This window comes from Mauremys mutica, chromosome 4, assembly GCF_020497125.1.
Source record: "Mauremys mutica isolate MM-2020 ecotype Southern chromosome 4, ASM2049712v1, whole genome shotgun sequence".
NCBI classification, from domain to species: Eukaryota; Metazoa; Chordata; order Testudines; family Geoemydidae; genus Mauremys; species Mauremys mutica.
The window spans coordinates 91,212,566-91,239,743 of record NC_059075.1 but is presented as its reverse complement, the minus strand read 5'-3'; the positions used below and the strand labels follow the sequence as shown (position 1 = coordinate 91,239,743).

General features: G+C 38.8%; 1 protein-coding gene across 18 annotated transcripts in view; it reads left to right on the top strand.

Moving 5' to 3' along the window:
• IMMP1L (inner mitochondrial membrane peptidase subunit 1) overlaps positions 1-27,178 on the top strand; it is a 77,395-nt gene that overhangs the window by 16,636 nt on the left and 33,581 nt on the right. For 5 of the 18 annotated variants that reach the window (XM_045016043.1, XR_006579206.1, XR_006579194.1 and 2 more), the window contains exons 3-4: positions 26,463-26,630; positions 26,800-26,933. The exons of 4 other annotated variants lie outside the window; for them this stretch is intronic. In XM_045016043.1, coding sequence (XP_044871978.1) covers positions 26,829-26,933 — 105 coding nt within the window. In that variant the 5' untranslated portion in view covers positions 26,463-26,630; positions 26,800-26,828. Of the gene's footprint in view, positions 1-171; positions 307-25,414; positions 26,631-26,799; positions 26,934-27,178 lie in introns of those variants that run through there. 9 more of the 18 variants (XR_006579201.1, XR_006579200.1, XR_006579205.1 and 6 more) reach the window with 4 other exon arrangements.

Here is a 27,178-nt window from a genome sequence, read left to right as displayed (position 1 = left end):
TAACACAGTTATAGAACTTCATATGAAAAAGAGTTCAAATATAGATGCCGCTAGGCATGACATACAACTTATGCTAGCATGCAGTTATACTTTTTAATATGGACTGGTTATACTTTTAATACGAGCTGTGGCCTCAATTATCTTCAGCTAAGTTTTCTTTTAAACACACAGGTCATGTGACCTCAGCCAACAGGAGAACCCCAGGAGCCAACTTGGATACTCCCCCTCCCCCCACCAGATCTGTGTTGTGTACTGGGTTCGTTAACAGCAGAAGAGCAGAGAAATGTACCTTAAATGCTCTACTAAGTATGGGAAATACTTAAATGTTTCAGATATAGGCCTCTCTGTCTTCATTGTGGTACATGATCAAAGTCATCTTGCAGATCTGCACTAAGACATATTTTGTTTGGATCACATCTTGTATGCAATAGCTAGCTGGTCAACAACTTCTCATCCATAATTGCTATGAACACTAAGCACTCTCCCAGCTTTCTGAGCAGGCTAACACTCTTCCTTAGGAAGATTGCCACTTACTGACCATCTTCTCTCTTCTTTGTCTCTTCTCTGTTATTGTCCTTTTTTTGTTTTCATTTTTTTAAACTTTTATTCAATTTTGTTCTCCTCCTCTTGTATGCCAATGGCTTCCACTCCTCCTGTGCTCACTGATAACTTCTTTTCTGCAAACTCTAGATCCTTTCAGTTGTATTGTATTCTCCCTGTCCTTGGTGTCATTCCATGTTAACTGCTCTTCATTGATTGTTAAAAGGCTTATTTCTGTTTCACTTATTAGTAGGATCAGAACAGTAGGAAGTGGGACAGATAGAGGCATAGCCCCACCCGCCCGTCCAAAAAAAGTAGACATCTGACCTCTACACGGACCTTTTCTTCATACAGAGTGATTTTATTTGAGCCAAATTCATCCCTGATGTAAGCCTATTGAAGTCAATGGGTTTATACCAGGGATGAACTTGGCTCCTTTTCAGTAGCTTTGCATGCATTGAGTCATCTCATTATATGATACATTTCTTGGAAAAAATGAGTTTGATAAACAGATACTTCTTTGATTAAATTATGCAGATTAAATAACTTTGAACACAATTGTTTATTCCTTTTAGGTTTTATATGTGCATATTAATTTTTGACAAAAGGATAGTTGGCAAAAAAATAAACAAAAAGTGAGCAAGATTTGATACTCGTACTGAGGCCTCCTGGTTAGAGTTGTACCTTAGCAAACATATTCAGGGTTATCCAGCGCATATTACAGTTTTTTGGCTCAGTAAGTAGCTGGCAATTTACAGTATTTGTTTTTTCAAACTCTGATGAGTGAATGTATTGTTTGCAAAAGGTACAAAATTTGGTAGGTTTGAAGACCTGATTTTTTTTTGATTTTTTTTTTTAAGTATTCTAGGCAGCAGCATAAGTTTCCTTAGTTGTGAGAAGTTAGTTCCACATGTCCATTCAATCCTACGCTCTTTACTGAAACTGGCAAAAAGGTTACTGATGCAGGACTTACTGGTCTGTTTTTGGGCCCTACTATTGCCTCAGTTTCTCCTTCTGCAATGCATCAAATAGACCACCATCAAATCTGGCATTTTCACAGTACTACTCTGCATAGGCACTGACTCGTTGGGTGCCCCAGCCCCGGAGCACCCATGGGGACAAAAAAACCGGGGGGTTCTCAGCACCCACCGGCAGTCCCACTGATCAGCTCTTCGTGCTGCTGCCCACCGGTGGCCCCTCTGATCAGTGCCTCCCCTTCTCTTCCAGCACCTCCCGCCCACCGTGGATTAGCTGTTTACCAGTGTGCAGGAGATGTTGGGGAAGAGTGGGAGGAGCGAGGGTGGGGCATGCTCAGGGGAGGGGGCGGAATGGGGGCAGGAAGAGGCAGGACAGATGTGGAGCAGGGTGGGGTGGGGCCTTGGGGAACGGGCGGGACCTGGGTGGAGTCAGGGTCGAGCACCCCAGGGAAAGTCAAAGCATATGCTACTCCCCCTCTGGTTGTAGTTCATTACCATAGAGTAACACTCAAAACCTTCCAGCTCTCTTCATCGGGGTAATTAGTACTTTCAGTTTATAAAAAGCTACAGCATCCAGGCTCACAGGGTGCGATCCATGAAAGGACATAGGTGTTCCAATACTGAGAGTCACAGCATTTGTCTTTTAGGTGGCTAGAAAATCACAGGAACAATGCTCAGTCCACAAGCCAAGTTAGGCTTATTGGCTACCTGTACAATGAATGGCGGGAGAGAGGTGCCTGAGAATGCAATCCACAAAAGCCAAGCATGTTAGTTGGGGAGCCACCTATGCTGGCCCCTGGGAGATGCCAATGACAGGGATGTGTACTAAGCCCCACTCTTCTCTTGGACATACCGTAGGTGCCTAAGTCCATACTGCAAGGAGGCGCCTGTCTGCTTAGTGATTCACAAACAGGAACTTGCTGCCTGGAGTCAGGTGTCTTAGGCATCTAAAGCATTTCTTGCAGGAATGAGTTAGATGCTTGCCTCACTGCACACAAAATAGCTGGAGGAGGAGCCCACTCTGTAATTTTTAGCGCAGTGGTTATAGCACTCACATGGGATGTGGGAGACACAGGTTTAATTCTCCCTCTCTAGAAGAAGGGATTTGAACGAGGTGTGGGGGGGTCTTCTCTTTTCAGGAGAGTGTGCTGACCACTGAGCTATGGGATATTCGGATGTGGGAAAATCAGTATCTTCTGTTGAAGCTATTCTACTGTGGGAAAATAATGAAAGTGATTGGAGCAGGGGAACTGGACTGTGGGTCTCCCACCTCCCAGGTGGATGCCCTAAGCACAGGACTACAGAGTCATTCTAACACTCTCTCTGTCCCAATGACTGTTTATCCACCGTGGAACAGTCATTGGGCCAGAGGGGGAGAGAGAGAATGACTCTATAGCCTGATGATTAGGACTCACACCTGGGAGGTAGGACAACTCAGATCCAGTTACCTTGCGCCAATCACCGTGTGTGTGGTTGGCTGTTCTGAGGGTTGGATTTTTTTTTTTTAGGGGTTCCATTCTTGTAGTATTTTTTTTGACATATTCCAAGATAATTTGCCTTTTAACCAGTGTAATGCACATACAGCTTTGGATAGGCAGCTAAATATCTAAAGTAAAAATTAAAAAGCCACTTAACAGCGATCAGAGGCTAATGATGTTTGGCTATTACAAACCTGAGCCGGATTTGAACTACAGATGGATTATTTTAAATATCTAATTTCCAAGCATTAATAGGGATTCATTTCATTCTGTGGTCTTCATATATGGCATGAAAGCATAAGCAGTGATCCAAATTTGAATAAAATACTGCAATGCATTTTTTTCTAAATCTGTATGTCCAGTTTATTTTCAGTAATATTTCTCTCTGCTTGGTGTATGTACAGGATAGATAACTAGAAAACTGCATTGTCATCAATGGCATTCCTGTTCATAATCTTCTTACTGGTGTCTGCCATTATATTCAAAAGCTCAGTTCATCAGTTCTGGAATGTGATAGCATTAGGCTGTACTGATTAAAGTTTTATAGTCACCAAATCAGATTAGCTGTTGAGTCACCTGACTAGGTAGGGCTAGTAGTCATGTGATGCAGCTCCCTGCTGTATTCATGCTGTGAGCTGAAACAAGGTAGTTTGCTTCTTTAGATGTTCCTAAGTATCTAACAGCATGGGTCAGGGATTATGATTGCAAAGAAGATGGCTTCATTTTCCTGATCTTTATACTAGCCAGAATAGGATGGGTTTGAAAGTCTAGTATCTTCAGGCCAGCAGCCAACAACTAGAAAGACTATTTAATCCTGGAAGTTCAGACACTGAAAGATTTGGTTTTGTCTTAATATGTAAAAATAATAATAATAAATAAGATGACAAACCATTTAATTGAAAAATGCTCAGATGTTTCTGTAAGAGATACCAATACTATTTTATTTGGAAAGCATTTGGATGCTCACTGCATGCTTCTCTGTGGGGATACTTGACAGCAATAATAATTTGGATCTATGTTGAATTTAAACAGCTTTTTAAAATTTAAAATGAATACATACATTGCGGGACATCATGTTTTATGCTATGTATTACTGTAGCTTAAGCATGCTGTATATCATATAAAGAATAATTGTTGGCTGAATAAATGCAGAACCTGAAAACAGTGATTACTAAAATAACCATTGTAATTTTTGTACAAATATTAAATATGCAGTATATTTGTGACTTTCAATCAAATGGAAGATGCATAAAAATGTACAGTTTAGTACTTGATGCATGTGGAATACTTAAGGTCATAATGAAATACAAGTTGAGCAGCACTGAGATACCATAGTGATAAATACCTTAGAAATTGGAAAAGTCATTGAAAGAAAATATCTTCAATATATTATAAAAAGAGATGAGATGTATAAATCTTAATTTTGTAAAGTTAATATTTATGTAGTCTCAACATATGACCACAAATGAGAAGGGTTTGAAAAAAACCAAAAGAAAATGTTTGTGATGACACGTGGGCCTGATCCTGCAGTGTGCTCCTTGCAGGAATCTTTTCAGGTGGACCTCACGAAGAATAAGGATCTAGAAATTAGAAAGGGCTCGATTTTTCTCAAGTGCTGAGTATCTGCAACTCCATTTGCAGTTAATAAGGAGCCAGGGCAGATAAAAATTGATTTAAAAACATAAAAATTAGATTTTTAAAATTTAATAAATTTCTCATTTTTTATATAAACATATTTGAAATTGGCAACCTATGTTATGGCCTTAACTCCTTATCTATTAAAAAAAATTTAAACTAAAACCAAAAAATATTGTTAAGTAGATCATAGTTGCTGCCAAGTTTTAAAGTCACTGAACTGGTAGAAATCACTGTCTAAGCAACTGGAACCAGAGTTTGTTGAAGTGCTAAACCAGATTTTGACAGGAATAACCTCTTCTGCAGTTAGAGAGAATAATTTCTTCACTTCAGTTTATTCCACTAGTTCAGTTCAATGACCAGGCTAAGAAAACAATTGGGAGTTGAAAAAGCAGAAAAAACTTACTTTTCTTCTTCACATCTATGATGAAAACTAGGTATGAGAGGATGAAATCTACTAGTTCCAAAATGTTGAAGGACATAGTGACCAGAAGTAATCAGTTTAATTTAGTATCAGAGGAGTAGCTGTGTTAGTCTGTATAAGCGTGCAAACTCACCCCTGCAGTGCCTCCTGCCAGTCTCTCAGGGAATTAGCTCGATTTCCAGCCCAGAGTGCCCTCTACAGGCCAGTGATCCACTACCGCTTGGCCCCCCCATGTCCCTCCGTGGACTCCGGTGCCCTGTTATCTGGGGTGCTGCCCCCTGGCAGTATCCCCTTTCTCTCAGGGTCGCCCCTCCCTGGGAAACCTCACCTCATTATAAGGCTATTGCCAGTCATCATCTAGCCCCCATGCCCTGGGGCAGACTGCAGTATCAGCCTACTCATCACTGGCAAGGTTGGTTTTGGACCTGCTGCCTTTGCCTACACCCGGGCTGCCCTCTGCAACCCCCCGTACCTGTTGGCCTAATGCTAGGCCGCAACCTGGGGCTTTCCAGGCTGGAGCTCCCCAGCTCCTCTGCCTTTCCCCAGCCCTGCTCCACTCAGGTACCCTGTCTCTAGCTCCCTGCATCCAGGTCCCTCTCCCTCTACAGGCAGAGGGAGTGTTTGGGTGCTTGGCTCACAGCCTTTTTATACAGGTCAGCTGTGGCCTGATTGGGGCATGGCCCAGCTTCAGCTGCTTCCCCAATCAGCCCAGCTTTTAGAGCTGCAGCCCTCTCTGGGGCTGCTTTTTAACCCTCTCAGGGCAGGAGCGGGTAACCACCCCGCTACAGTCTGGATCTGTAAAAAGCTAAAAGAGTCCTGTGGCACCTTATAGACTAGCAGAAGTATTGGACCATAAGATTTCATGGGCGAATACCTACTTCGTCAGACGCATGATGAAGTGGGTATTCACCTAAGAAAGCTTATGCTCCAATACTTCTGTTAGTCTATAAGGTGCCACAGGACTCTTTGTCGCTTTTTACAGTTTAATTTACTAACTTTTATCAAATGAGTTAGCTTGAAATGCAAAACATGTTTTAATAAACTTTTTTCATGTTTCTAACATGTTTAAGCTTGTTATATTTAACAAAAAAGTGTGAATTTTAATTAAATTTTCATCCAAATAAAGCAGCGGTCCCCAACCTTTTCATCTGGCGGGCGCCAGACGAAGGACCGTTGTAGTGGTCGAGCATCCGCCGAAATGCCGCCGAATTTCGGCGGCGACGCCTCTCGATGACGCTGCTTGTCATTGGCAAGCAGTGTCATTGAGAGGCGTTGCCACCGAAATGCCGCCGAATTTCAGTGACATTTCGGCAGATGCTCAACCGCCGGCCAGGATGCGGGCATGGTGCCTGCGGGCACCGTGTTGGGGACTGCTGAAATAAAGCTTGTCACAAATCACAAGTAAAAAATAAATAAACTAGTAAATAAGACATCCATCATTCATCATTTTCTAAAACAATAAAAATGTCAAAGTTAAGAATCTGGATAAATTCTGTAAATGCTACATAATTGCTTAAATAAATGTGCATAGATACAGTGCATCCTGGTGAGCAAAAAGAAGCACCAAATTTAATGCATAGGCGATATTTAGTTGCAAATCAACACTTTTGAATGGTTACCAATCAGTGAGAATCATTCCTTCTTTAGGAAAATAACTAAAATGTACAAATGCAAAACAAGATTAAAATCGATTATTTAAATCAAGGTTTCCTGTTTCTTATTTAAATCATAATTATATCTGGTGATTTACCGTAATTTGCTGGCGACTTTAATCATCCTGCATGGAGCTCTGAGTGTTCAGCACTTTTAAAAACCAGGTCCTTAATTTCTGATACATAAAACACATACTAATATGGAATACAAATGAACCTCACAAAATTTTACTTGCCCAGAATGAGTAAAATGTAGTCAGTTATTTCATCATCATCATCATAATCATCATGGAAAGGGTGGGAAGTAAATTTTGTGCATGAGCTGGTGAATTTTTGTGACAGTTTTGCAAAGATAATATTAATATAGCTGAAAACATTACGATGCAGTACCAAAAACGTCCATGGACTAGATGCTAATTTGTGGTGCGGATGGCTTCATGCGTATATATGAACACTTGGGGATGTTTTAAGATATGCAGGTAATATATAAATAATAACTAATATATGTATATCCATATACATTTGTTTGAATGGTTGTGATTAGTATATGTATTTCACTTTGCAATGAATTCCCCTAATGTAAAACAAAATACCAATTATATTTATTTTGGGATTTTATTTTAGACCAGGGGTAGGCAACCTATTGCATGCGTGTCGAAGGTGGCACATGAGCTGATTTTCAGTGACACTCACACTGGCCACCGGTCCGGGGGGCTCTGCATTTTAATTTAATTTTAAATGGAGTTTCTTAAACATTTTAAAAACCTTATTTACTTTACATACAACAATAGTTTAGTTATATATTATAGACTTATAGAAAGAGATCGTCTAAAAACATTAAAATGTATTACTGGCACGTGAAACCTTAAATTAGAATGAATGAATGAAGACTTGACACACCACTGCTGAAAGGTTTTAGACTGTCTGAATCATCAGATATCTTTCTTATAAATGTGTACAGGTAAGAACAATCAATACTTCAGTACAATATCTAGTTGCTGCTGTATATTCCCAGGTGTTTTCTGCTATTGGGCATGTAAGGAATTGACACAGTTGAGGTTTCGAAGAAATTGGGCCCTAAGGGTTGTGTTTTTTGTTTTTTGCCTTTTGCTTTTCATGTTGCTACAGACTGAGTCTGTACTGATCATCTGTTTTTCCATTAAAAATCAGCCATCTCAGCAAGTGCTGGAGTATGGACAGTACTAATAGAGCTCCTCAGCACTACAGCCAGCATTTCATTGGAAAGTGTGTTTTTGTTGGTCCTCTCTAGGCCAGAGTGAGACCTGGATGCTGCCAAATACTTAGGCTGGAGATCTGAGGGTTGCTCAGATCCTGACAAGTAATTGGTTGCTTATGATGTGATCACTTTCAAAACTTTTTTCAGGTTTCTGGTTCTCATTGCTTGTTGAATTATTTTTTCTACAACGATTCACTATGGAGAGCTGCCCATCTATTTTACATTATCCAGAAACAAACAGTAATGCTTCAGATGGTGGTATAGCTCTATAGTAATTTCGAGATAAAAAAAATCTGGATAACAAAAATCAATTGAAGAAGCAGTCCACGGACACTTTAGTACAGGGGTGGGCAAACTACGGCCCAGGGGCCACATCCAGCCCTTCAGATGTTTTAATCCGGCCCTTGAGCTCCCTCTGGGGAGCGGGGCTTGGGGCTTGCCCCTGTCCACATGTGCCATGGCTCCGCACGGCTCCTGGAAGCAGAGGCATGTTACTGCAAGCTACTATGCGGAGGGGCAGCCAGGGGGCTCCACATGTTGCTCTTGCCCCAAGTGCCCCACCCCTGCAGCTCTCATTGGCTGGGAACTGTGACCAATGGGAGCTGCAGGGACAGCACGTGTGGACAGGGCACCATGCAGAGCTGCTTGACTGCACCTCCACATAGGTGCCAGAGGGGGGACATGCCGCTGCTTCCGGGAGCTGCTTCAGGTAAGTGCCACCCAAAGCCTGCACCCCTGACGCCCTCTTGCACCCTAACCCCCAGCTCTGATCCCCCTCCCACCCTCTGAATCCCTCAGTCCCAGCACAGAGCACCCTCCTGCACCCCCAACCCCTCATCCCCAGCCCCATCCCAGAGCCTGCACCCCAGCTGAAGCACCCACCATCCCCAGCCCGGGGCCCCCTCCTGCACCCTGAACTCCTCATTTCTGGCCTAACCCCAGGGCCCGCACTCCCACCTGGAGCCCGTCCTGCACTCCAACCCCCAATTTCATGAGCATTCATGGCCCACCATACAATTTCCATACCCAGATGTGGGCCAGAAAGTTTGCCCACCCCTGCTTTAGTGAATATAGTAGTGTATCCGAGAGTAGGCCTTCTGAGTCCAGATTAAAGTTGCATGTAATTCTTTTTTTTAAGAGAAGAACAGAAGTATTTTTCTCACAGCAATTTTGCCATCTGCTGAAGTTTCTCTTCTGCCACACTGAAATTTTCCTAAATAGGGTCTGATCCTGCACCCATTGAAGCCAATGATGAATCTCCCACTGACTTCAGTGGTGCAGGATCCTATTGTTCATATACTAGATGAGGAAGACCACCTTTCGGTTACCCAGTAGTTTCTAATATTTAATATATTTTTACAATCAACTCCTATTAGATGTGGAATATGGAATCTGTATTGCCAGTGTCACAAATTGTTGTTTTTCAGCAGATTAATTTTCAGCAGGGTCTAACATGACAGTTTTAAATTGAGCAACATAAAATATATTAGCTGAGATGCAGGAAGTCCTCAGGTTGGAGTGGACTAGGTCAACTATGGTAATTAAATGGAAATAGCTCAAAAGTAGATAATAAATTTTAGTTAGTCCAAATATTATTTATTTCTTCCAGCACAATGAATTTTGACCTTGTCATTATGGGTACTGTGAGAATTTTTTTCCCCTTTATATGGTAATATGTACATTTCTTCTAGGGAGACAAGCAGTGATGCCCTAATAAAATGTTGATTCAGACTAGATAAGCTGAACAGTAGGGTAAAACATGACTGTGAAAATCTTGGATTGGGAAGGCAAAGGTGTTGGTATGAAGTCAGACTGTTTATGGACTTGGGACAGAGTTGTTTTAGAACTATGTCTCATTGTATGGAGATATGTTTGGTTTATGCAAATACAAGGAAAGTTGTGGGCCTACAATATCCCATCAGATGTTTAAAATATAGATTCCTATAGATGTAGATGGCTAGACATATTATATTTCTTTGTCACAAGAAATAAAGAAAATCTTAATATCTTATTCAGTGTGGTACAAAATCATGCAGCAAGCGCTAATCCCAACGAATTTGGACTGAGGTAGGCTACCAGCATAAAATCAAAATAGGTAAATATTTGCAGGATGTTATCTACCATCTGAACAAATTATTTGGCACTTTGAGATGTCGTCACCTTGGTAAGCCAGTACCATCCAGATATTCATTCTCCATCTGCATATTCAAATAGCTAAAAGAATAGGCTACCATCGGGCTTCATGATGGCCTGACCTTTTTAAATAGTTACTAGTCAAAAATGTAATTTTCCATCAAGAATAGTTTCTGTGGAGATTTCTGAGAAATCTGAGCAGTGGGTTTGGTAGTTAAAATGGAGGCATATGCCAACATCATTTAATGCATGGATGTGATCTCTTGGGGAGTTCCAGCAGCAGTCCTTGCAAATAGCACTGTTAGCCCTCTTCCAGCAGCTACATCTGAGTATTATGCTTTGTTTATGTGGTTTAACCAATGTCCATACACATTTTGTGGTACAAGTCACATCTGAGTCACACATACTATTTCTGTAAGGCTCCTAATTTTTGGTTTTAACTGATAAACACGGATATAAGAGCCCTGATACAAAACATTAAATCACTGTTTATCTAACTATAATAGCATGGTGGCAGAGTAATTTAGGATTGTCTGTTAATCTGTATATGTTGAAGTATAGATGAAAAGTGATTTATAAAAATCATTGTTCCTATATATTGAGATTCTTACATACAAATATATACTTATAACCAAAGGATTATCTTTATAAGAACTAATATTTCTAAAAGGTTTGGGCCAACAATGTATTTAAAGAGTTATATCTGAAAAGTGATAATTGCTCCGTGCCGTCTTCCATGCAGGCCCCTCTGCACTGAATGCAAGGTCTGAGTAGGTTCACAACATCCCTACCCTCTCCACATTCAAATCCCTTATGAAGATTTGAATAAAAGTTCAGGCCTTGCAGATCTGCTCAGGAATGGCAGTCCATGAATTGAGATGGCATGGAAGAAAAGACAGAGCAATTATAGATTTCTCTGATTAAACTTTTTTAATATAGTATTTCTTGTAAGCTTTCTTGTTTGGTTATAAGTCTATATTTGTATAAGGAGCTTGGTGAGATATGTTCTATAGTAATTCTTGGCTCTTGTCTATCACTTTTCATCTTCAAGATGCTTTGCAAACATAAATAAGCACAACAAGCTTGTGACGTAAGTAAATATTATTTCATTTTTAAAGATGGGGTTACTGAAACAGGTTCTGATGTAGCAGCTTGCCTCAAGATCACAGAAGTAGCCATGTCAGAGCTGGGAGAATTCAGGAGTTCCTGTGTACTGATCACTAGATTGTTACCGCTCTTTTCGGATGGGACAGGCGATGTTATTGGAAAAACTTGCTTAACTTGTATACTGGCAACCACAACGTGTCATCAAAGGTCCTTCATTTGTTTTTTATCTGTTTGCCTTTTTGTTGTGGTGGGGCACTTCTTTCCAGCACTGGAGGGAGTAAATTCTCATTAAAAATTTTCTGACTTTTGTCTAAAACTTTGCAAACACTTCATTCTGAGATCATCATATTTTCCCTATTTGCATTCCCTCTTTGAAAGGGAGATTATGTTTATAAGGACCATTTTCTGGTCAAGAGGAGAAAGGCAATGACCTGCCCTCGGACAGATTTTTGTATTGTTATGAAAATTGTTTGGCAGAAGTTCTTGAGCAACAAGCTTCCATCAACCCTCCTTGACGAACTGAGGCTCCAGCAGACTTGGAAGTGAGAGGCAGCTTCTGGACTTGACATTTTTATACTGTTGCCAGACCACTGGGCCTATTCTGCAAACCAGATTTTTAACATCTTGGGCATAAAAGACATTACATTCAGAAGCAATAAACCCTTGTAAGGGGATTGAAGACCCCTTTGGCGTGTACACATTTTGTTTTTTAGAGTTTTTTTTTTTTTCTAAATGGTCTGATTTTTTTTCAGGCAAAGTTGCTAAATTAAATGAATTACGGTAACCTTTTTTCAAGCTCCAACAGCCATATATGTGATATGTTTTCATTTGGTTTTTACAAATTCAAGGGGTAAATAGGTTTAAAATAAAATTCAGAATATCCTACGTTCAAGAGGCCTGAGGAAGCGAATGCCTACTGAGTTTTTACTAGACAACCTCTGTTTGGCTGTATAATATATACTTTATAGTTCAGTCTGTTTAAAAAATTTTCCTGTAGTATTTCAGCTTTTCCTTTATGGTCCCATCCTACATTTTTGTGAAGTCTCCATGTTAAATAAGATGTGTAGAGCCCTATCAATATACAGTTCCTCTAAGTTTGTAATTGGGTCAGTGGTATGGTGGCTGGTGAACTGGGAATGTGCATGTGGCATCCTTAGATGAGCAGAAATCTTACACAGCTAACCACTGCTTTTCCTCCTCCCCAGGGCTGGTGCAAGGATGTTTCGTGCCTTAGGCGAAACTTCCACCTTGCACCCGTCCCCGAACGCCCCCCCTCTGCCCTGAGGCGCCCCCCCCGTGGCAGCTCCCCCCTCCACTCTGAGGCACCCCCCCCCGCCCCAGCTCACCCCTGCTCCGCCTCCACCCCGAGCAGGCCGCAGGCTCTCGACTCCCAGGCTTGCGGCGCCAATCAGCTTAGGCGCCGCAAGCCTGGGAGGCGGGAAAAGTGAAGCAGCCACAGAGCGCTCAGGGAGGAGGAGGCGGGGCAAGGGTGAGCGGGGGCAGGGAGTTCCCCTACGTGCTGCCCCCCCCTTACTTGCTGCAGGCGGCCCTCCCCGCGCTTCCCTGCCCCAGCTCCCTCTGCCTAAATGCCGGCAGCGACCGGGGCGGCCAAAGATCTGGCCGCCGCTGAAGAAAATGCCGCCCCCCAAATCCTAGCACCCTAGGCGACCACCTAGGTCGCCTAAATGGTTGCACCGGCCCTGCTCCTCCCTAAAAAGATTTTAAAAGTATAATTTATTGTGAGCATAAAATATAGCAAGCTAAATAGTCCACTTTGGAGCAATCCATGATTGTAAACTCGGAAGAAACAAGATAATCACTGACACATTTCTGTACTTGGTACAAGGCTGGCTGTATCCTACGGTGAATATGACACTGAATAGTGTTAGTACTATTCTGTACATAAAAATTGCAGCCAAAGATGAATACAAGATTAAAGGTATAAGTGTTTTGCAGTAATAGGATATCTGATATTGCATGTATTAACAACTATTTGACATACTCAAATTCCAAAATTCAAGTTAATTTCCTACACTAAAATACAAGCACATATCTTACAAGCTGCTAAGTGCTCTCCTTTTCCACTGAAATGTATAAGAGTTGTGGGTACTCAGCACCTTGCAGTGCACGACCCTTCTAATCATTGTGCTAAATTTGAGAAAGGTGCCTGTACTTCATTTGATTCACTAAGTAGTCAGTTTTCTCACTTATTATTGTGTCAGTTGCATTTTTTACTTGAAAAACATCAAATTAAATAATAGTTTATGCTGGCTTTTATTTTAGTTCATGCATTTAAAAACTGAAACAGATAAAAAGAGAGTTTCAAAATAAATTCAGTATATTATTTATGAGTGGAGCAACACATTAGCATTGAGTTCACAATAGATCATATCGCTTTTATTCCATCTTACAAGCTTAGCAGCACAAACAGAATAATCAACATATTATTTGGCTGTCATCTGCTGAACAGAAACCAGAGATCACAAGGAGGTTTTCCCTAGCTGCAGTGATGGCCTTTTTGTTCCAAGTCCCCATCTGGGAGGGCCATGGTGTGTTATCATATGGAACGCGGGGTTTTCTGTAATCTGCTTAGCTGCACTGCAGTTTGAATCTTCATTCCATGTTTGTGTAATTTATAATTTTAATGAGACCATGGCTCTTGTGGGCTTTGAAATATATTAAAAGCTCTTTTGTGCATATGCTTTTGTTCTTGCTTAATAGGCTCAGTGTATTTAAAACTGATGAATTTTTATTCATAGATTTGGATGTCTAGGGATTAACTTAGACTGAATATCATTGCACTCATCTATTGATGTTTGGAAAGTACTTTTTTTTAGTACTGTACTTGTATCCATAAGTAGAGAAGAACTTACAGAATTTGTGTTTATATAAAAAAACCCAGAAATAACACTATTATGAAATTTTGCAGCCACATGATAAAATATTGCTTTTAATTCTTTCTTATTATACAAACACAGAGCAGTTAAGTGTGCATGGTTTGAGCAATTATTGTAAAAGTTGCATTATGAAGAATTAAGTGTATAATCAGAATCCATGAACGTATGTCTGGTTTTATGTACTGAAAGCTTAATAGCAAAAAAGGAGCTTTGGGAAAGCTGATAAAGTTTATGTAGGGAAGTAGCAGTATTGTATGCTTTATTTGCATCCATCTTGTTATTTAGTGTACTTTTTGCAGATAAAATGCAAAATGCAAATATTTTGATTACAGTGGGGCTTAGGGTGGCCAGATAGCAAGTGTAAAAAGCCGTGACGGGGTTGGGGGATAATAGGAGCCTATATAAGAAAAAGCCCCTAAAATCTGGACTGTCCCTATAAAGTCGAGACATCTGGTCACCATGGGGCTAGAATTTCACCCTTCATTTTTACCTGTTAGCATTTGGCTTTTTATAGCAAGAATATACATTTTTGCTTTATTAAATGAAACTGTAGTTAAATGAGAAAAACACAGGTAAAGAATATTAAAAAGTCATTCATTAAGTTCCTGTTGCTATACCCGAATATTTCATTTTGAGATTCCTATATTTTTCAGGAAATGCTGAGATCAGTCTTGTCTATGTTTGATTTGATTTTAAAACTATTTTTAGTGGCCACTCCAACTTAGCACTCATTTACTGCTCGTCTTAATATTTCGTATTATGTGAAGTAATTTTTTTAAAATGTAGAGTACTTTAAAGTTCTGAACAACCTCACTCCACTGATGACTTCAGTCAGGCCAGTGTTTAAGCTAAAACTAAATCTGCTAAAACACTCAAATTTCTTCTATCCAGCTGGTTTTGGTGATGGTGAATATGAAGTATTGTGTTTTAGTCCAACGGGGAGAATAAATCCAGGGTGAAATTTTCCAAAGTGCCTAACGCTGAGTGTCTTAGGCCCTTTGAAGTCTGTGATTTAGGTTCCATAGTCCCATAGACTTTCTAGGGCCTAAGTCACTTTTGAAAAATGGGGCTTAGGGGCCTAAGTCACTTAGGTGCCATTAAAATTTTTACCTTAAATACTCTCTCTCACCTCCTAGAAAGTGCCCTTACTAACAGCTGGACTAGAGATACTGTAATTACAGTAGTAGAGTAGGTAGTTGAACTTGCTGTGTGATCATATGCTATCTTAGTCTTTATACAAATGGAAGGCTTCAGCAATGTCATTGGGGAATGAGCCACATTGTTTGTTTCCCAGCATCTTTAGAGTCCCTAGCCTGACATTTTGCAGTTCACTTTTAAACAAATAGTTCAGTAGCACTGAGATCCCTAGAACTTGCCATGAATGATCAGACCTCTCGTCAATCAAGTGAATACCCTATCTTCAACACAGTCCAATATATAGTGTTATGGAGGAAGACACAATCTCCGGAATATACATAGTCATTAGTGCAATGCTGTATGTGGTGGAGTGGGTTGTTTGGGGATCCTATTTTACCTCTAGATGGCAGTCATTGAGAATTGTTCCAAATACTGAAATACTGAAATCTTAATATGATGATGCAAGGTTTGTAAGATCCGATCCATTCTCATGTAAGCCGGTAGTCCTTACTCATATGAGTAGTTCCATCCACTCCAAAGGATTGATTTAAATGAGTAAGGGCTTGCATGGTTAGACTTCTTGAAGTCACCTGAGAATTGTGCTGCAAGGGTGAAAGAGTTGATGAAGAGTAACAGACAGCAAATCCTCCAAGATCCTCAAGTTTTGGGGGCTGAACCCTGTATGCATCTGGATTTGAAATACAGTAGAATCAAACCCTGTCCCCTACCTCATTGGAAAGCTTAATGAAGAAAATATCAGTTTTCCTTCCCTTGGTCTTCTCTAGTGGGCTCTTCTGTGTGAGAGGACTGCCTGCTCATTATTTTGTAATCTTGCTTACTAAAGAAATGGATTTTTCTCCCATTCCACTGATTTATCTCTTTTATTCTTGGAAGAAGTAACTAAACAGCATAGCTCTTCTGTGTAACAAGGTATTCTAGATGTTCTCTTTAATTTGATGAGTGATTTTAAAAAAAAATCCATATTTTATATAGGACATATTTTCCTATTAAATGTGATGCACTACTCAGTTTTTCCATCTCTTCTAGATCATGTTACATTAGGATCTCCCACAGGAGCCTGAGTATGAAAAAAAGTTTTTACACAAATTAAAATGATAGCCAGGATGTGAATAAACACTTGACCTGAATGTAATTAATAGCTCAATATTCCTTCTGATTTCATTAATGTACCTTGATTTTTAAAAAAGTCTAGCGTACCTTTTGTGAAAAATCACTGATGTGAGTTGTGATGTTACACTATACCTGGCCTACACACCTAAAGCTTAGGTCAACCTAGCTACATCCCTCTGAATAATTCACACCCTTAAGAGATGTAGTTAAACTGACCTAAGCGCTGTTGTAGATACCGTTGACCTAGCTCTAGGGAGTGGATCTACTACAGCAACAGAAAAACACTCGTTGCTGGAGTAAGTATCTACACTACAAGAACTACAGCAGCATAGCTGCAGCGTTGCAGTTGTGCCACTAGTGCCTGTAGTATGGACATAACCTGAGAAGAAAGGTGGGTTCATTCTTTGTATTCAGGAAAAATTGATAATTTATCTCAATCAATAAGTAGTGTATGATTCATTTACAATAGAAGAAGAATATATAGATTTTTTTTGAATAATAAAAATATGATCAAACATTTTTACTGTAATCCATAAAGCCTGTTTTAGGGAAATTATATTTAATTTAACTGTATTTTATTGGCTGCTGCTTTATGTGCTTTCTGCATTTAAAGTATTGGCACAAAATGTTAAACATTTGTTTTACATAATGCCATTGGTAATAGGGAGATGTTAATTTCCTAATTTTATTATGTACATAGGCAATTGTAATCCAAGATTACAGCAAACAAGATGTTAATTTCTAGACATAATCTATGTACTTTTCACTTAGAGTGTGACTGTTACAGAAGCAAAGAATAAAAAAGGAATAACATTTGTGCTATCCTCACAGGAGCTGTCAATAAAAGATGTAATAGGGGATTTAGGAATCTGGAAATGGCCAACTAATTTATGTGAATCTATTTTATTTCAGCTAGAAAGACCAAGCTCTGTTTCGTCTGTACTGCATATTGCAGAGCACAGGCTGTCTATAGAAAACCAGGCGGCTGCATATGGATAGTCCCTTGATATCATTCACTTGCTGTGTAATCTTATTATGCAAAGTTCTAATCTTCACCTAGAATGAATGCCTCTGGGTCAGAATATAGTCATATCAGGGTTTTTGAGGTCATGTTTTGTGATCCTTAGCTTATTCTTCTAAGTAGGGTTGGGATTTAAAGGGTATTCCCCAGACACTAGCAGAGATAGACAGCAGAACCTGCTGCCTTTTTGGAAGACAAGACCAACATGAGGTCCCTGGTAGGATTAAACTTGATTTGTAGCTGTAGGATTTTTTAACAGATGTATTATTGGACAGGGAATAGGGGGCCACCAGCACAGCGAAATTGGATCACAATTGGCATTCTCAGGGAGTCCGCTGGCTGCTAAAACAGCAGCTGCATGTGGATTTGACTTCTTTCAGGTGAAGCGACTTCCAGTCATTTGGAAAGGATGGGATGAAAAGGAACCTTGGTGATAATTTTGATGTCTGCAAGATTTAGTACCAATGTAATGGGATTATCGGTAACACCTTCACTGCAGAAAAAGCCACCTGGTGCTATAACTGGCAGCAACTGAGAACTAATCCTTTCCCATCTCTTGGATGTCATTCATGAAGCTCAAAGTGATTTCTATCCTGCTAGCTGTGATTAATTTTATAAACAAAAAAGTCAGGTGACAAAGGCATAGAATATGTAAGAAAAATGAGCAGAAGATATTAGTAATTGCATTTTATATTCTTTGCTGCAGAATATAAACTATGCTTTCTTATAAAATATTTATTGTGTAGAATACAATTTAATATGGATGTGTAACTTTTTCCATCAACCTCTTTTTTTCAGCTTAAAAACTAAGAGTCAGAGTTCTGCAATAAGTACATAGCAATATCTGGAATTAGTCATAAAATATTAACGGTATTTTATGCTAATATTTGTGTGATAAGGAAGTTTATACAGCAAATGCATTAAGCTGTCAATGGGTCTCTGACTTGAATGTTCAAATAACTGGTTTTAATCATGAATATTGCTTTTATGTTTACATCTGCTGTAGTTGCCTGCTGTCAAGACAATGTATTGAAATGAACTATTTGACTAATATGGCACCTGAAGATGCTAAGATATTAATATTTTTATAATTAATAAAATGCTATTTAAGTGTGCTGATGAATAATTTTTTCCAGGGAAATGTACATTATGTGATCTTACTAATGTGCAAGAGCACAACAATAGTAGTATTAGTATTAGTGCCACAGTTTTATTTTAAAGAAGTTAATGAACCATAAGTTTTTGTAGTTGATTGGACTATGCCGTAAATGTGTCATATACAAATGATTTCATTGAAGTCTTACTGTTTAAACTGAAAACTTTGTTTTGGGATTTTAATTGTTTTGCTATTCATTAATTAATATACTACTGACTAAAATAGTGAAGGGAACTTTATGAAACTATCCCATAAAAAAACTATGTATAACTATGTCTGAACTATAAATTATCTTAAATACTTATAGCAGTCAAGTGATTTTTGCATCTTTATAAAGAATATCCTATGTCCTGAATATTTCACTAGAATTCACTGTTTCTCTCTTACACAGTATGTGAAATAGGAGTAATAATCTCCCTCTACTTCCTGGGGTAGTGGAGTGAGACTTGACTTAAATCTTGTGAAGTGCAGAGAATTAAGGCCAGTGAGTAAAAGAACTGGGAACAGAACTTGAGACCTCTTGGCTTGCTGTACATTTCCCTGGGTTAGGGGGCAATTTTATAATGGCTGTTGGAGCAGTAGGTAGAGAAATTGCCATTTTACCAGATTCTTTATTTCCTTGAAAATGTCAGAAAGTGTTGCTGGTCAATTCAGAGTTAGCCAGGGGATGATGGAGTTTAGTAGTATGTTCTTTACAAAGCTTTGAGAATAAATTTATGGCATGTGCTTGGTATGGTACACTACCAAGTATGTAATAGCTTGGTGAAATAACAAGTTTCTCCTCAGATCAGGGAAGTGAAACTTGTGATTTTTAATTATTGGAAGTTGTTAACCCAGCCAGTAGCCCCACAGTAGAACTTTGTTTCTCTGCAAGAAACCCATGTTTTCTTAATGAGAAGTCTTTCTCTACCAGTCCCATTTGAAAATAAACTCTACACCATTTATCAGGCAGGAAGGGGGCACAACATATTGTCTCTTTTTTTACTCTCCTGCTTTTGTTCTTATCACTATTGTGTGCTTCTATTTCCCACAGTGTTAAAGTTAAATATTTTTATATTTAATGTAGTGCAACAAAAAATTCATTAATTTATAAAATTAGGATTTTTCTGTCATTTATTATGGACCATCCACAAGTGGCTGAGGTCTTTCTGCTGTATTAATATAATCATATATTAACATGGTGTTTCAGAATTAGATCAGTCTGAAGTCTAATAACACTGGGGTATTTTTCTTAGGCTTTTATGTTGACTTCTGGCTGAGGCAGCCTCTCTAGCAATTACTGTAGGAGATAAATATTGCTATTGCAACTTTTGCTAGAAATGTTGTGGTCATTAATTCACACTTGTCATATGACTCTAATCGATCTGCCACCACTCAGTCTTCCTTTTATCACCCTAAAAACATTTCTAGGCTAACAGCCTTTCTCTCTATAGAATCAAGGCTTTAGTACATACTTTTAAATATTATGGGTTGATTAAAGCCAAGTCATTTTTCTGGGTCTCCAGAATGACTCTTAATGAAATTGCAATTAGTTCAAAATGGAGTTGTTCAAGTATCAGCTTACACAAGGTCTTCGGCACATACTGTGTTCCAGACATTACATGTACCAAATTAGGCAAATAATTGATGTTAAGATTTTGCTTGATGATCTACAAGGTTTTTCATGATTTGATCCCTTTATAAATTAGTGAATTTCTACCCTTTTATACACTGTCTTAGCCACTAGTTGTGAAAGTTTTTGTTGGTAATTTCACCATATGACTGAAATCTTTTTGGTTACATTCTGTTCCACTATTGTAAATTTTTTTACCTGGCTAAATTAAGTATACTAAATCATTGCTCATTTAAGTTTACCATGATGGTGATCTTTGATAGGAAAGGTGTTAAGCAAATGCTTTTGGAATAAGAAACTACAAGAAAAAATTGTCAAATATTTTTGTCAACATTATTCTGCTTTTTATGTATCTTTACAGGTAAATACTAAATACAAAGCAAATCTAGGCTTTAGTTCTATCTTTATTCAAGTAAAACTCCCATTTATTTCTATGGGAGTTTTGCTCAAATAAAATACACAGTGTTTAACTCAATGTTAATGTAATCCTATGTTTCCCCATTTAAAATTGTCATAAAATACAGAAGTGAAGATTTATACATCAGTGTTAACTAAGCCTGAATGCAGATAGATAATATTTTTTATTTCTTTATTTTATCAAACATGGAGCAGAGGGAGAGAAATACTGGCCTGATTGAAGTCAATGGTAAAACTCCCATTGTCTTTAAAGGGCCAGGATTTCATCCAAAATGTGGAGTTTGGTTGAGTTAATATTCCTGTAGAAGCCTCTATTTCTTGTTGTTTTTTTAAAAATAAATTTACCTGTGGAACCTTCACGCTGCATTAACTTAATATTTTTAAATCTGTTTCCTTGATAATTTTGGGAAGAGTGGGGTGGGAAAGAAATGTACATGTTACCATAATTACATTTCAATGGTTCTAATTAGGCTTAAAAGTTGGCACTTTCTCTCGTGGTTTGACTAGAATTTTCTTGAAAGGCTGGGTCAACAGAGCAGCAGAATATCTGTTTACATAGTGTTGTCTATATTTTGGTAAACTAGAATTATAGAAATTTAAGGTGTTGATCATAATAGGCTTTCTTATTTACTTAAATAGGAGCTATGTGGAAAACTTAGAATTTAGAGATTACTGTATTGAACAATGCACCGAAAATATCAACATACTCAAACTTCAGGAGTCTCAATTTTTTTTTCATATCCACAATTTTATTATTTTCTGGTGTCTAAATAAAGCTTCTGTTAACAAGTGTGGGGTGGTTTTTTTCCAGTGAGACTGATGCATTCTCCCTCATATTAGGTCTAGTCACGGAAACCCTTACTCATGTGAATAGTCTTTCTGGGTGTATACTGCAAAAAAACAAAAACAAAAATGTGGCAGTGAGTCTCAGAGCCTGGGCTTACAGACTTGGGCTTGCACTGTGGTACTGAAAGTAACAGCGTAGGCATTCACACTTGGACTGGAGCTCAGAATCTGAGATCTGTCCCCCTTGCTAAGTTTCAGAGCCCAAGCTCTTTATTTGATTAAAATATCACATCAGTATTATGTTAATATACTATCAGAATCCTACAGACAGCTTTTAAAACATAAAATCAGACCCATTCCCTGTTTCAAAGAGCTTACAGTCTAAAGTTCTTGTTTTAACTTCAGATCTGAGAGCACCAATTGCTTCTCAAGAGGTATTCAGCACCTTGTAGGGTAGAGCCCCAAGAAGTTACACAAGAAACGGATATCCTTTAGTAAGGTGGTAGAAAATATTTCATGGTAGCCAACATAAAGTTCATTTTAGCTGAGAAATAAGCACTTTATAGTAAAAGTTAGCTGTTAGGTCCTGGTCCAACAAAGAAGTTAAGCATGTGCTTAAATGCTTTGCTGGATTGTGAAAAATACCACTTATAACACACCACTAATTTTAATAAAGTGAATAAATATATCCCAGGGATCTCAAACTCAAATCACCACGAGGACCACATGAGGACTAGTACATTGGCCCGAGGACTGCATCACTGAAATCTTTTCATATGATAGAAAAGTATAGTCAAACTTGAAAAAAAAGAAGAGTAATATAGTATGCTATTAAAAGTCAATGTATTAACTTTTTTAAAACTGTAATGCAAAGAGGGGTTTTAATAAAATATATAGACCTTATGTGGTCAGTAACACTGATGATGATCTACACCAGCGTTTCCCAAACTTTTTCGGACACGGAATACTTTTTAGCCTATTATGGAACACTTATAATATTATTTTGCAGTTGTTTGGTCTTCAAATAAAAAATTGCATTATTTATGCTCAAATATATTTTATTTTATAAAACAAAGCAAAAATACAAATTTAAAATAACTTGAACTAACAATTGCTAACTAGAAAGCTTGTATAAAGTAGTACAAAAATCAAGTGCAAGAGTCAAAATTAAAAATTGTGTTCTACTAAAAAAAACCCTGTTTTTATATATATACACAAACACCAAACAAATTAGATTTTTACTAGGAAAATCTATTTTTATAAACAGAAATACAAATTTGGATTTAATGAGATTGGGGTTTCCGCATTTTTCTATCACAAATTCACTTAATATTAGGAATAATGCTGGAAAGTTGAATCCTCATGTCAGGCGCAGCATCAAGTCTATTCCTATATTTGGTTTTTGTTGCAGTATAATAGAAAAATCCCGTCTCACACAAATAAGTTGTAGCAAAAGGGAGGAGCACTCGAACTGCACATTTAGTCACATTAGGGTACTCTTCTATTAGGCTGCTCCAAAAATTATTCAGTGGAAGATCCTTAAACTTTTGTTTCAAATCAGTCAGAAATTAAGTCAATTAGGCTTTCATAATCGTGCGCAGTAAAGCAGATTGGTTTGGCTGTAATTACAAACAGATTTTGAACCCAAGCATTATCATCAGTAGTTGTACTAAAATATTCTAATAAAGAGGCCTGCAAGTGCTGTAAAATGGTGCTGGAAACTTCTTCATGGCCTGTAGAATTTATTTCAGTCAGAAATTCATGTATGGACGCAGTCGAAGTTATTCGTTTCTACAGAAGATGCCCAGAATTGCAGTTTTTTTTAACAAAATTTTATCCATTTTAGTAAAAATTGTCACATTCTTTCCTTGCAGTAACAAATTAATTTCATTTAATTTTGCAAAAAAAATCTGCAAGATATGCAAGTCTCATTAGCCATGAGGAATTTGTTAGACAGCCATTAAATTTTCATCCTGAATTATCTGAAGTGAAGAATACCAGTAGTTCACTATGAAGTCCAAAAAGCCTCACAAGCACTTTTCCTCTGGATAGCCACCTCACTTCCGTATGTAAAAGAAGCGCTTTGTGCTGACTACCCCTTTCCTTGCACAAAATTTTAAGTAACCTGGATTGAAGTGGTCAAGATTTGACAAAATTGATAATTTGTACTGCTTCATCGAGCACAATTTCAGATATGCTGGTATTTTTTTAACTGCAGGTGCTTGTCTGTGTAGAACACCATAGTTCTTAGTGCTTTCTGGTGCCACACTTATGATTCGCGTTACAGCTCCCTTCATCTTCCCGATCATCGCCCGAGCACCGTCAGTACATACATCAATACATTTTCCCCAACTAATTTCATGCTTTCTGATAAAATTGTTGATGCAGTTGAATATTTCTTCTCCAGTTGTGTTGCTTTGCAGAGATTCACATAAGAGCAGGTCTTCTTCAATAATATTATTAAATCTATATCGGACAAATACTGGTAGCACAGCAAGTCTTGAAATGTCAGTGGACTCGTCTATCTGCAATGAATACTCATGGCAACTTTTCAGTTGGCAAACTAGCTCTTTTTCTGTGTCATTGGCAAGCTCTTTAATACGGCGTGCAACAGTATTATTTGACAACTGTGCAGCATCAATTTTTTTACCAGACTGCTCGCTCAACATGCACGTTACAATATCTTTCGTGCAAGGCTTGATAAGCGTTTCTCCAATAGTGTGAGCTTTTCCAGGAAGCGCTATACGGTAACTTACTCGATAAGATGCTTCTGTTGCACTTTCGTTGTCTGTTTTAGCAATTTTAATTATCAAAAGTTTACAATTTCCACGTAAGTCACGCTGCCTCTTGAAAAAACTTATATCTTTGTCTTTGTATTCAGCATGCTTGGTTTCCAAATGCCTGTGAAGTTTAGGAGGAGCCAATGAACTGTTTGCTAGTATTTTGTTGCACACGACGCACTGCGCATCAGGAACATCTCTCTTTCCAACCCATGTAAAACTGAAAGATAAATAACTTTCATCATACGTTTTGGTCTTTTAACACCTGCTTCTTCTTGTTTTTTGATATACTTCAGTGGAAATTCTTTCTTTCACCTTGGATAACTCACTAGTACTAACATTTTTTTGGCAACAAAAGACTGACTGTTCATCCTCACTTTGAAGTGTCACAATATTTTGCTTGTTTATTTCGAACACAGTTGGAGTACTAGAAGAACTTGCTTTTCATTTCAAAGTTCCTTCTTTTACCCACAAATCCATGGTAATTTGGTTTAGTAACAATATTTTTGTCAGATTTTCTTTGTCACAAATATTTATATTGTTTTGAGTGAAGCTAGTTTAGTTGTGCTTATCGCACACACGATAAAGACCCACAGATTTGAACGTGCTGAGTGAATATGTTATATTCACCATGGCGTAAAGAGAATGGTGTGTGCGTACCACTGCAGTTCGTGCAGCCTCGAGCGGAAGGGTACGATGTCACTAACTGAAACATGCCCAAAAGGGGTAGACGTCAACATGCCTGTGTGCCACCTTCTCTTTACGCCATGATATTCAATACGAGATCTATTAATAACCGGAAAAAGAGTTTTATGTTAAATTATAGTCATTCAAAAAGAGTTGTAAACTACGCTTCAAGTATGCCAAATTTAAAATTAAAAAAAAAATTAAAGACCCTTTTTAAAAATTACGATTCTTTCATGGAACACCTATTCACATGATGCGGAACACCAGTGTTCCGCGGAACACAGTTTGGGAAACACTGATCTACACTAACAGTCTATCAACATAGCTATAATGGCAGGAACTCTTTAAAGTAACTATTCATACAAAATATGTTGCCACTTTTAACAAACATTCTTCACAACTACTCGTAGCAAAGAATCATACATGCTGAACTTCATACCTCAGACTGCTTGTCTAGTCCATGAGGCCCCACCTCTTCTCTGCCTCCATTCCAACCCCTTCCCCAAATCCCAGCCCTGCCCCAACTCCACCCCCTCCCTGCCCCTATTCCAACCCCTTCCCCAAATCCCCGCCTCTTCTCTGCCTCCTCTCCTGAGCATGCCACATCCCCGCTCCTCCTCCCTCCCTCCTCGAAAGTCCTAAGCGCTGCCAAACAGCTGTTTGGTGGCAGGAAGCACTGGGAGGTAGGCGGAGGAGCGAGGCTGTGGCACGCTGGCTGCCGGTGGAGTCAGTGCCTATGGCGGGCTGCAGGAAATAACTCTGCAGGCTGCATGCGGCCTGCAGACCACATGTTTGAGACCCCTGATATATCCCCTTTCTGATAGAATGAATTTAGTACCAATGTATGTGGTGGATGCCACCTGTATGGATGACTGGGTGAGTCCTCATCTGCTAGTAATCTAAGTGACAGCCAATCCAGAAGGAGAGATTTTATGCCCAGTACCACCACGTCCTCTCCTGACTTGCAGGCTTCTCCAGTTCTCACTGAAAGAAACTGGTTCATCTCTGCTGAGGCACCATCTTGCTTCCAGGTCTCAGTAGAGCTTCAGAACATGGACAGAGGAGAACAAAAAAAATATTCTTTCCCAGAAAAATGATAGCTGAAACAGCCCCTTCTATGTGCTTCTCCTCTGCAGTCTTCAGCAGTGAGTCCATTCTACCCTAGACATAAAACAAAAAATACTGTATTCTCAAATCTTTTAGCTGGGGTAGTATGTGAAGAGAGAGCTGGTCTTTAGCTTATGCAGAACTCAAATCACTAAGGCTTTTTAGATCAGAACCAATACCTTGAATTGCACCATGGAAGCCTCTTGGGTCAGGTGTAATATGTTCCCTGTGGGCTGCCACTTCTGCACCAGCTGAAGTTTACAAGTGGTTTTCAGGTGTAGCCCCCAATGAAGTGCTTTGCTGAAGTCCAGTATCCAGGCGAGAAAGGCAAAAAATAACTGTGCCAAGTTCCACATCTAAACAGAATGATCACAACCTTCCAGTTAAGTACAGATAGAAAGTATACTTTTAACCAGTGATATCTGGACATGCAGCAAGAAAACCTAGCTGCAAAATTGTGTAACAAAAGCTGCAGCCCAGGGAGTAGAAATTCTCTGCCATTTCCAGCTATTATTTCCCCATGCCTAACCAGCTTTCCCTTATTCCAGCTGTCCACTGGTTCTCATCCAGACCATTTCAGTTATATGCTGGGCATATCAGTCAACTGCACTTCCTTCATCGAGTGAAATAGTCATAGAGCTGTGTATTATCCACACACACTTGGAATTATAGTTCAAACAGTACACTATTCGAAACCACAAGTGCTGTTCATCGCAGTGAGTTAATATTTCCATTATTTCTAATAACTTGCTCTTTGTCTTCTCATTAATTTGGAAATATTACATATGGCTTCCTTTTTAAAAATAGAACACATTGAGCAAATACAGCATGTTTTTTTTAAAAAGCTTATTGACTAATTATGTACCTTTTATTAATATACTTTAGGGCCAGCTGCACAACAGTAACACTGTGCTATGCTTCGAGATGTCATGGGAAAAACCTTTCGACTTCTGGGGTATACCATTCAATATGGCTGCATAGCACACTGTGCCTTTGAGTACCTTGGAGGAATTGTTGTGGTAATTTATATTTTCATGCTAATAAGGATAATGGGTTTAATCAGAACTTTATTATAATAGTGAAAAGTTTTAGTAGTATCTGCATTTTAACATCAAGCTTCATTTCTGCGGATACAACTTCTAAGTCTGTTAGTGTCCAGTTTTGTTTGGTTGGTTTTTGTTTTGGATTAACTGAACAGCCACTTCCTGGCTGCAGGAGTTGGCCTCATGAAAATTTTATCTTCTCATTACAGGCCTAATATTGC